This window comes from Aegilops tauschii, chromosome 7, assembly GCF_002575655.3.
Source record: "Aegilops tauschii subsp. strangulata cultivar AL8/78 chromosome 7, Aet v6.0, whole genome shotgun sequence".
NCBI lineage: Eukaryota > Viridiplantae > Streptophyta > Magnoliopsida > Poales > Poaceae > Aegilops > Aegilops tauschii.
Genome location: NC_053041.3, coordinates 3,071,993 through 3,083,489, shown reverse-complemented (window position 1 = coordinate 3,083,489; position 11,497 = coordinate 3,071,993). Strand labels below are relative to the sequence as shown.

The 11,497-nt window shown below is 48.4% G+C and overlaps 2 protein-coding genes and 1 pseudogene across 3 annotated transcripts; all 3 read left to right on the top strand.

Moving 5' to 3' along the window:
- The first annotated feature begins 3,700 nt into the window (after positions 1-3,700).
- LOC120969495 (uncharacterized protein At3g28850-like) lies at positions 3,701-10,078 on the top strand. Of its 2 annotated transcripts, none has more exons than XM_045231793.1 (2): positions 3,701-4,343; positions 9,601-10,078. In XM_045231793.1, exons 1-2 carry the CDS (start codon positions 3,839-3,841, stop codon positions 10,005-10,007), a joined length of 912 nt encoding a protein of 303 aa, XP_045087728.1. In that variant the 5' UTR covers positions 3,701-3,838; the 3' UTR covers positions 10,008-10,078. The 2 variants fall into 2 exon arrangements, with proteins under 2 accessions (XP_045087728.1, XP_045087729.1); XM_045231794.2 differs by lacking the exon at positions 9,601-10,078 and adding an exon at positions 6,626-6,854 and having other exon boundaries at positions 3,710-4,343.
- On the top strand, positions 7,564-8,436 carry LOC141026482 (uncharacterized; annotated as a pseudogene).
- On the top strand, positions 8,452-9,586 carry LOC141026483 (uncharacterized). The gene has a single exon (XM_073503126.1). It carries the CDS (start codon positions 8,914-8,916, stop codon positions 9,439-9,441), a length of 528 nt encoding a protein of 175 aa, XP_073359227.1. The 5' UTR covers positions 8,452-8,913; the 3' UTR covers positions 9,442-9,586.
- Positions 10,079-11,497: the final 1,419 nt, after the last annotated feature.

Sequence of the window (11,497 nt, the reverse complement as noted above, 5' to 3'; positions counted from 1 at the left end):
CCGACTTTGTCTGCGAGCGCTCGAGAGAACGAATGAGCGCAGATGCGTTTTGTAGAATATAGGAATAAAAAATTCATATAGTTTTACCGTCGTATGGACGGACCCATAAGTTTTTCACACCACAACCCAAACAGCAGTTTCACAAATTCAAAGCTTCGTGCTCCACAGCAACCGGCCGGCCAGTAGCGAAGTCTTGTCCAACGGCAACCCGCAAATTTTCTCTTACATCCATCTGCGGGCTGGTCTTTCCGTCCACGAATACAGAAGACCGTCGTCCAACCATAGTCGCGTATATTTCACCCCGCATTTAAATCAACCGGAAGAATTTCATGCAAACACGACGGATTTCATTAAAATTCAGAGATAATTTACATAAAATGATCGATATTTCACCCTTTTAACTATAAACAAAAAAAAACATAAACCCTATACCGGACGACCACCTCGTACGTCTGGCCGCCCTGCCCTGCTGCACGAACGCCGCCGTCCGTCATTGTCGTTGTCATCCCTCTAGCATCGGTACATCGCCGGAGGGCCGCGACATCCTTGTCCGGCGACTGCTTGCCGCTCGCGTAGGAGCCTCTCTGCCTCCTGCTACACTATGCGGAGGGCCGCTGCGACCACTGTCGACGTGGCCTTCGAAGCCCTGGTGGCGGCCTTGCCGCGACCGACGTTCGCGGAGCAGTCGCTAAGCGAACACTCCTTGCTGATCTTGGCGAGGTCGCCGTCAAGGCGGCGACGGCGCCTGGTGGCTGTCTCCACGGTGGTCACGGAGCGGTCGAGCGCCCACGCGGCGGCGAGGTCCAGGTCATTCCAGACCATATTCGGCGCCACGTCGCTCTTGGCGAACGTGGAGAGGCCTCGGACACCATGGCCCGAGAGCCGGAGGCGCCGACGTAACCACCTCCTCCGGGGTAGTGGAGGATGCGGCCCCGCGCCTTCGCGATCACTGGCGGAAGCTCCACCTTGACGTCGCGGTGTTGAACGCGTGGCGATGCGGCGTACAATGGTGGGGATGCAGGTTCGTCCTTGACATGGCGTTCGATCTGGATGCCGTGGTTGCGCGGGGGTGAGACGGGCTCGTCCTTCATCGGACGGAGCGGCTAGTTGCGTCGTGGGGACGGTGGCTCCACCCTCATGTGCACCGGCGATGGTGGCGACAGCCTCATCAAATGGAGCGAACGCTCCATCGGCAGCTCGATCTGACGGACGAAGAACACCGGGGCCGCCGCTGCGGCAGCTGCTTCAGCTGCTGCTCCAGCTACTGCTGCAGGGTCTGCTCCTCCTCCTAGCCAGAGGAGATGATGATAACCTCCTGTGCGGAGGAGCCAGCCGCCGGGGATGGCGGCGACGCCAAGAACCACCGGAGGAAGAGCTTCCGTCGATGCCGCCTGCCGGCACGGAGCACCATGACTTCGGCTCGCTTCTTGGACCAGACAGGAGAAAGGGCTCAGCAAGGTGGGTGACTGGGAGGCGGAGGATGAAGGAAATATGCCCTAGAGACAATAATAAAGTTGTTATTTATATTTCCTTATATCGTCATAAATGTTTATTATTCATGCTAGAATTGTATTAACCAGAAACTTAGTACATGTGTAAATACATAGACAAACAGAGTGTCCCTAGTATGCCTCTACTAGACTAGCTCGGTAAACAAAGATGGTTGAGTTTCCTAACCATAGACATGTGTTGTCATTTGATGAACGGGATTACATCATTAAAGAATGATGTGATGGACAAGACCCATTCGTTAGCTTATCATTATAATCGTTATAGTTTCTGCTACTACTTTCTTCATGACTTATACATGTTCCTCTGACTATGAGATTATGCAACTCCCGAATACCGGAGGAACACTTTGTGTGCAATCAAACGTCACAACGTAAATGGGTGATTATAAAGATGCTCTACAAGTGTCTCCAAAGGTGTTTGTTGGGTTGGCATAGATCAAGATTAGGATTTGTCACTTCGTGTTTCGGAGAGGTATCTCTGGGCCCTCTCAGTAATGGTCATCACTCCAAGCCTTGCAAGCAATGTGACTAATGAGTTAGTTGCGGGATGAAGTATTACGGAACGAGTAAAGAGACTTGCCGGTAACGATATTGAACTAGGTATGATGATACCGACGATCGAATCTCGGGCAAGTAACATACCGATGACAAAGGGAATAATGTATGTTGTTATGCGGTTTGACCGATAAAGATCTTCGTAGCATATGTGGGAGCCAATATGAGCATCCAGGTTCCGCTATTGGTTATTGACCGGAGATGTGTCTCGGTCATGTCTACATAGTTCTCGAACCCGTAGGGTCCGCACGCTTAACGTTCGATGACGATATGTATTATGAGTTATGTGTTTTTGATGACCGAAGGTTGTTCGGAGTCCCGGATGTGATCACGAACGTGACGAGGAGTCTCGAAATGGTCGAGACATAAAGATTCATATATTGGAAGGCTATATTCGGACATCGGAAAGGTTCCGAGTGATTCGGGTATTTTTTGGAGTACCGGGGAAGCAATGGGCCTTAGTGGGCCGTAGGGGAGAGAGAGGACAGCAGCCAGGGGGTGGTCGCGCCCCCCCATGGGCCTAGTCCGAATTGGACTAGGGGGAGGGGCGGCGCCCCCTCTTTCCTTCTCCTCTCCCTCTCCTTCCTTCCCCCTCTCTCCCTCTTGGTGGAATCCTACTAGGACTTGGAGTCCTAGTAGGACTCCACACTTGGGCGCGCCCCTAGGGCCGGCCGGCCTCCCCTTCCTCCCTCCTTTATATATAGGGGCAGGGGGGCACCCTAGAACACACAAGTTGATCTTTTAGCCGTGTGCGGTGCCCCCCTCCATAGTTACACACCTCGATCATACCATCGTAGTGCTTAGGCGAAGCCCTGCGTCGGTAACATCATCATCACCATCGCCATGCCGTCGTGCTGACGGAACTCACCCTCGTCCTCAACTGGACCAAGAGCACGAGGGACGTCATCGAGCTGAACGTGTGCTGAACACGGAGGTGCCGTACATTCGGTACTTGGGGCGTTTTGATGATCCACGTTGGAGCTGACCTTATGATAGGCGATTTAGAGGTGAAGCTAGTCAATTGGTAGTCATGGTAAACAACTTATAAGGATCCTCCGTTGATAGGTAGTCATACTAGGTGGAAAAAGGATTTGCTTTTCTATAGCACTAAAGTTGCCTCTGCAGCACATAAAGTTGGTCGGAAAAAAAAATTCGTCGAAATCTACTCATATGGGATCTTGTTTTGAAGAACCCGTCGCGAGAAACCCAACGGTGAAAATGGATTTGAATTTTGACATTCTATTTAAAAGTTACGAGTTTTTAAAGTTTTTGACCCACCTAATAAATGCAGGTGTGATGAATAGCGTGAGCACATGGGATCTGACGTTTTTGTGTGTGGACATGGCGTGGTAGTTTTGTCAGATTTTTCTATTCACATGCGAGTGATCCTCACGTGATTCGCGCAGGGGGCAATCCTTTCCTTATTCGGCTGCCTGGTTGCGCGCGCGGGATGTCTTTTTTTCTGGTAAAGCGCTAGCTGTTGCGATCGGGCGCCCGTGCGCCAGCGAGCCGTGTCCTTTTCTGTAACCACGTGTCCCATATTCTGAGTACTATTCACTGATAGAACTATTCTCCTCCATTCTGAGTACTAACCACGTGATCATTTTGCTAACCACGTGTCCCACGCGGTATACGACGGTAAATCTAAAAACGTATGTTTCGCGTCAATGCAAAGTGGACCCACATGAGGAGGCATCACTTGTCCCCGTCTCCATCTGCTTCGCTTTCCTCTCGCCAGAACGCTACTAGCCACACTCTTCTTCGGAGTTCGGATGCGGCCGCCGGACATGTATGATCCCGGAGGCAGCTCCTCGTCCCGGCCGCACGGCAAGGAGGGGCTGCAGCCGGAGGTGGTTCTCTACACGGCGTCTGCGTCGGCGTCGCGTCGCAGATGGCGCACCTCCGCCGACCGCTACGCCTTGCGCGCCCTGCTGCGGGGCTACCGCCTGACCGTGGACGAGCGCGACGTGTCCACGAGCAGGGAGCACCGCAGCGAGGTCAAGTCGTTGCTTGCGGCTCGGGGCTGCGCCTTCTCCCTCCCGCAGCTCCTCGTGGGCGGCCGGCTCGTGGGCGGCCCTGACGATGTCAGGCAGCTGCACTGGGCCGGCGGGCTGCGGCCTCTCCTCGACGGAGCCCCGAGGCCGTGCCCCGCCTTCGTCTGCCAAGCCTGCAGGAGGGTCGGCTCCGAGCCCTGCCCAAAGTGCAGCAACAAGATGCTGGATCACGGCGTTATTGCCGACGAACAGGACAAGGTTGTCCTTTTTTATCCAACCCAAGGTGACACTTCCTTTCTCTCCTTTTTTATCCCTGTACTGCTAGCTCTCCTAAAAAAAAGAAAGGAAAAACCCCGAGACTGAACTTGCTTAGAGCCGTTTCCTTTTCTTTTCCTGATGCTGACTGACCCCAACCCTGCTGCTTGGCCCAATCCTGGCTCCGCCCCCGCGTCCCTAGGCCATGGTTTTGGTGGGCTTTGATAGAAAATCATTTTGATTTTGGCCGTTCTAACTATACATAGTTGCATAAGAGGACCTGCAAATCTAAAGTATTGCACTTATCATCTACTCCTACATACTAGTGGTAAAGAACGTACGGTGCCTTAGTGAAGTTGCGGGGTTGACTCTAGAATGTAGCGATATTTTTTCATGTACTTTTTTGAATTTTATATCTATGGTTTATCAATTCATCAAAATTCACAACAAAATATTTTGAAATTCATGAAACTAGTCATAAAAACAATAAATGAAATCCAAAACATCGGTCACAGCTCGCAACTAAGGCCTCCACCTCCCACATCGGCATCTAATCAACACAATCCGAGATGCTAATGTGTATGAATAACATCAAACTGCTGACTTCTGCCACTAAAAAAGCTGGTGACTGTTGTTGTGCGCGATTTTGCAAGTGCACGGACAGTGGACAATAGTGGCGATGGGCTCGGTCGAGTGTACCAACGACAACATTGCTATTTTTCAAGGCATAGCCACGCTCACCATAACTTATTGCCCAATTTTATATTTTGCACCTTCCGTTGGCGACACCTCCAGGCTATCGGCGGTAGAGGCTCCTCCTCCGTATCTCCTCCTCTCACCATTGTCGACACAGTACCGGGCATAACCTCCATGGTGGGTGGCGGCGGGGCTTGCCTCTGACGAGGCGCGTGGAAGGCCCTAGCGTCGTGGGTTCCAGGTAAGGCGGAGACGAAGAGGGCAGTGGCCCTCGCGGGCTTCTGACTAGCGCACTTCCTACTCTGTCTTCCATTCCTACAGCAACAACATCAACCGACGTTTTCATGACGGCATCCGGGCTACTTCGACCGTCGTTTCCTGTGGTAGTGTGTGTTGACTCATGGCAACATGAAGCCGGCTTTGGTAGCAAATGTCTGACGCATCTGCGACATCAATCAACGATGATTGTCGCTGGAGCTATGCAGCTGATGTCAATCTGGCGAGTGGAGCATGCGCAGATCGGCTGGGGCTTCATGTATACAGGCCGTCAATGACGCGTGTCCCATAGATAGCGATCCCATCCTCCCGGTGGCGTGGTGCAGTGGCGTGGTTGGCCCCTGCATCCAGCTGGGCTAGATCGACAAATACGATAGGAAACTCCCGTATGGTGATGAGGCAGTCGCAAGAAGCGATGAGGAGGCAGCCGTCAATATGTTTCGAGCGTTTTCTCCTACGTTTTCCCCCTCTTTATGTAGGCCGATTTGTTCAGCATCGATGCTTAACTTTGCTTGCCATCACTTAATAATCAGTCATATATAACTGTGCACATCAACCGATCGATGTAGAGGCCAGGAATTGATCTACCTTTATAAAAATCAAACCAATACTACCACCATCCTGGTTTATTGGTCCCCTTCGTGTTTTGTGCTAAACTTTGAGCATAGATTTAACTATGAAATAATAATGCATGTCACCAAAAATTATATCGTTGAATTTGTATATGAACATAGTTTTCAGTGATATTATTTTGAGTTACATGCATTAACATTTTGTTAATGAAATCTATGATCAAATTTGACACAAAATTCGAAGGGGACCAATAAATAAATCAGGACATGGGTAGTACTTAACAAAACTCCTAGGATACGACTCAACCGGCCGCGCACCACCCACCTTCCGCATGAACAAATCGCTTGGATAAAACATTTAGTAGATTTGTTGTGGTGGCCTTTGTTTTAAATATTCCATCCGTGATGTTTTTGATATTTTTAATATACACTACATACAGACTGAAATGAGTGAACAAATGCACTAAATCATGTGTATGCATCTGATGCACACAACCAATTTTATTAAATGTGAAAACAAGTTGAAGTCATCTAGTACCTGACAAAACTAAAAATAAAAATAAAACAAGACCACGACCGGTCGGTCACAAGATTACACAGCCCAATTGGATCGCCAGCCAAACTAGGTGCATAAACTAGGCATTGCCGTTTGAGAGGTGCAACACAGCCATCCACAGATCGGTATGCACATGAATGGCTCCAACACGAATGACTTGACCGCTAGCTGGTGCTGGCCGTAACTCTCATGTATAATACTCTCCTGCAGGCACGGCAGGTTCTGCGGACTCTCATACGGTCTGCATACGGTACAGACGGACATGGACAGAGGTGTGGTCGGCTATTTAGTGAAATCGTTGATCGCGTGGTTGTGTTCATGACTTCATGGTCGTTGCGCGCGAAAAAACATCTGTACTATTCCGCTTCATGAACACACTTACGTAATTTTAGACACGCCATCATATTTTTGTGTAATAAAGTAAGAGTACTTAGTAAAATTACCAACGGGTAAGGCTGTTTATGAAACCAATACACTGTGAGCAACATATACTGTGAGATGATATTAGCACATTGCTGCTTCCTGCCTATATATGTACATTAGTATTAGTGCGGTCAAGGAATGAGAAAAATGGGTTACTTCTCCGGGAGTGAAAATCGGTAAGGCTGGCATATATCCGCGGAAATGGGTTACTGACGGACTGCAAATCTTGTACAGACATTATTTTAATCTTGAATGATTCATAGTCTTGTTCAACTGCATCATACACTTGACCGGGTACACGAGACAGAGGGACACGCTTCAAAGTCCGTAGTACAATTTATAGTTTTCCGTTCTCTGGGTTAAGCAACAAGAGCGACAACACTCGTTCTGCTGCCTGGTTTGGTCTACGTATACATCCAATGTTTGGAAGCTACGTACCGTGTGAGACATGCAACACAGCCATCCGCAAATCAGTATGCACATGGCTCCGACACGAATGACGACTTGACCCATAGCTGGAGCTGACCGTAACTCTCATGCCTACTCCCCATCAACCATGGCATGTTTCGCAGACTTCCGTGCCCACGGTTATTCTCTTCTTTGACATGTATATTGCGTTAACATGTCGACAGATGTGTGCTCGACTATTTACTGTGCTGCCAATACTTCCCAGAAGAATAAAAACCACAGCCAATTCCATCCAGCCTAGCTAGCTAGTCATAGAGATGGATCCACCACCCAAAATGCTTGCCTCTCTCACCATCACCATACTGATGATGATGATGATGGCCACCTCCGTCGCACTTGCGTCGTCGGATGCAGCGGTGCTCGTAGGACAAGCAAGCGACCGGAAAGCCAGCCTCGACAACCAAAGCCAAAGAGCACTGCACTCTTGGGGCAACACGTCGACGCCCTGCAATTGGCGTGGCATCACCTGCGGTACCGGTATGCACCGGCACCGGCTAGTGATCAAAGGCATCTCCCTGCGGGGGATGCGGCTAAGAGGGGCTCTGGAGTCCCTCAACTTCTCTGCCTTGAGGACCTTGACATGCCTCGACCTCTCACACAACCTCCTTGCTGGGAGCATTCCTTGTAGTATCGAGGTCCTTGGCGAGCTCCATGATCTCCTTCTGCAAGGCAACCAGATAAGAGGCTCAATCCCACTAGGTCTAGGAAATCTCACAAAATTGCATTCCTTAATGCTTCACGAAAATGAACTTTGGTGAAATACTTAGCCAGATAGGCAACTTGAGTAGTCTTGTCACCCTCAACTTGTCAAACAATCACTTGGTTGGTCATATCCCTTGTGAAATAGGACACATGAAGCACTTAGTTGCATTAGATTTGTCCAGTAATGATCTTTTCGGTAAAATACCAAGCAGCATAGGTGGTTTGACCGAACTCACTAGCTTGTACCTTTACAGTAACAAACTTTCTGGACAAATTCCACGAGAACTAGGTTATCATCTAAACTTAAAGGACCTGCAACTTGGCATCAACACGCTCTCAGGTTCCATTCCACGAAATTCATAATTTGACCAAGCTCACTGTGTTAATTCTACGGGGAAACAAACTTTCCGGGTTAATTCCACAGAAAATAGATTACCTTTCAAACTTAGAGTACCTGGATCTTGGTGAAAACATACTCTCGGGTTCCATCCCAAATAGCATAGGAAATTTGACCAAACTCACAGTGTTGTACATTTTCAGCAACCAACTTTCTGGATACATCCCTCGAGAACTAGGTTACCTTGAGAAGTTAGAGCAGTTGTATCATGGCACTAACACCCTAATTGGTTCCATCCCAAATAGCATAGGAAATTTGACCCAAGTGACAGCGTTGTACATTTTCAGCAACCAACTTTCTGGACACATCCCTCGAGAACTAGGTTCCCTTGAGAAGTTAGAGCAGTTGTATCTTGACACTAACAACCTAACTGGTTCCATCCTAAATAGCATAGGAAATTTGACCAAACTCACAACCTTGTTCCTTCACAACAACCAAACTTTCTGGGCACATCACTCAAGAACTAGGTTTCCTTGAGAACTTAGAGAGGTTGTCGCTTGGTAACAACATGCTAACAGGCTCCATCCCAAGTAGCATAGGAAATTTGACAAAACTCACATCCTTGTACATTTTCAGCAACCAAATTTCTGGACACATCCCTCGAGAACTAGGTCGCCTTGAGAATTTAGAGGTCTTGGAGCTTAGCAACAACACACTCACAGGTTTGATCCCAAATAGCATAGGAAATTTGACGAAACTCTACATTTTGTACCTTGACAATAACCAACTTTCTAGGCAAATTCCACGAGAACTAGGTTATTTAGTCAGCTTAGACTCCTTGGGGCTTAGCTACAACACACTGATAGGTTCCATCCCAAAAAACTTAGGAAATCTCACAGAACTCGCTGGCTTGTACCTTCACAATAACAAACTTTCCGGCCACATTTCCCGAGAATTAGGTTATTTGGCCAACTTAGAGTCGTTGTCTCTTAGAAATAATGCACTAACAGGTCCCATCCCAAATAGCCTTGGCAATCTGACAAAACTTTATAAATTGGACTTTGGCCAGAACCAACTTTCCGGGCCAATTCCATGAGGAATAGCTTGGTTGTTGAATTTAGAGTACTTTTAGAGCATAGTAACAACACACTAACAGATTTAATCACAAACAGCCTAGACTATCCCGTAGAATTATCTTTCTTGAGAAATTTCACAAGATGGCCCCGTCCTGCTGCTCCTCTCCTCTCCCTCACAGGCACGGGACCGAAGCTCCTGCCGGACCCGTCTCCTCCGCCTCCATGGTGCTGCTGCAAAAGCTCCTCCTCCTCACGGTGGCCGACGCCGACTCCTCCTCCGCGCTCGTCCTCACCGCCGCCACGCCCACGCCCTCGCCGCCAGCATGCTCACCACCGACTAGGCCGCCAGTGTGGTCGTCGGTCACCCAGCGCGCGGATCTCGCCGGCCAGAGCGTGTGGTGCCCGCGGTGACGAGGAACGGCCTGCAGCATGCTTCGGTCCGCTCGGTCGGCTCGGTCAAAGACCGGACCGGACCGACAAAATATCGGGCCCAAATTCTGTAACCGGACCGGCTAATTTCTTCAACGGGCCAGGACCGAACGGGCCACGAGCGGGCCGAAAAGCCCGCTCGCTCCGTCCAGCCTGACGAGGAAGTACAAATAGTTGTATTGATACATACTGCAATTGTGCTTACCTGTCTATAGCTTCGTCTGCTTTTGATCTGTTTTCTTAAACTCTAAGTAATACCAGGGTTTTGGTTACCGCTCGAAATTTCAAGATTTACCGTGGTTACCACATATTTTGGTCCCCCTCGGTAAATGGCCATTTCGAGCAAAAAAAATCGCATTTTTTGAATTTGTTGAATTCAAACGCTCAATGTACAGTAAAGTCTGGTAACACCTCACAGCACTCGCGTAGACAACATTCCACTGAGCTAGTAGCTCTTTTATGATAAATATAAGTTTAAGTGCTATCTATATCTATTTTGAAAAAAATTGAATTCAAAATTGAATTATAAATTTCGTTTGAAATTCGATCGAAATTTGCTCGAAATTTCGTGGCAACCATGGTAACCACATTTACCGTCCCCCTCGGTAAAAATTTCCCATTCGGTAACCAAAACCTTGAGTAATACTCCCTCCGTTCCATTAGTGTCAAAAACGCTCTTATATTATGTGACGGAGGGAGTACTAGCCTGTTGATAGCTTCCTCTGTTTTTGTTTTGTTTCCTCTAACTCTGAATATTTGGTTATAGCTTCAGGTTTCAGGCATCAGGTCGACTCCACTCAGGCCTGACAATCTTCGTGCTTCCGACCATGGGATAGACGGACGGAGATGCTCCCTCCTCCTGACGCTATTAGCGGCTGTTATCCATCCTCTCTTTCTTTTAACAAGGAGAATACACACTAGACTGTATGATAGAGTATTTAGATACGACACTGAATCGACAGTTCGAGGAACCCTAGCTAGCCATAGTCCACAGACCTAACACTTACAGATCAATCAGCGACTGACTCCACTCAAGCTCTGGGACATGATGATGTCGGCGCCGGAACCATCGTTCGCCGCTTCTCCGGCATCTCTTTCTCTCTCGACCCCTCTGACCAGAACCAGAGTCCAGAGACACCTGCGTATCAGCGGCAGGTGTGCTCGGACGAATCGCGGCGAGGATCCGACGGCCATGGAAACTCGGTTGCTACTCTGCTATATATGGCTCTTCTATTTTCAGGGGATCCACAGAAACTTGGAGTACCATATAATCACCATAGCACTCATGACACTATATCATTTCGTGTTTCATCAGCCAAACAAAAATTAAGCTTTTAATTATGATTTACTTCATAATGTTCCATTAACAAAGCACTCATGACAGTGTATAGTTACCAAGAACTCATGACATGGTGTGCACCAGCTTAAATTTTGATTTACTTAATGTTCCTGCAATTAAATTTAAGCTGCAGGGTGGTTTGCAATAAAATTGCTCATCCACCAAGATTTGTAAAGCTTGCGTGGTGTGGCGTGTGTGTGATTGATTAACCATGTAAAAACTGAGCTTGATTTGTGTGTGTTTGATGAAACAGGAAATGTTATACTGTCATGAGTGCTTTGTTAAATATTATTTGCCATTGCATCGAA

What these genes read in the sequence shown, in the direction of transcription:
- LOC120969495 (XM_045231793.1), top strand. Translation starts at nt 3,839, where the DNA reads ATGCGGCCGCCGGACATGTATGATCCCGGAGGCAGCTCCTCGTCCCGG. An exon ending in CCTTTTTTATCCAACCCAAG is followed by an intron (nt 4,344 to 9,600) that starts GTGACACTTCCT and finishes TCTCCCTCACAG; the next exon opens with GCACGGGACCGAAGCTCCTG.
- LOC141026483 (XM_073503126.1), top strand. Translation starts at nt 8,914, where the DNA reads ATGCTAACAGGCTCCATCCCAAGTAGCATAGGAAATTTGACAAAACTC.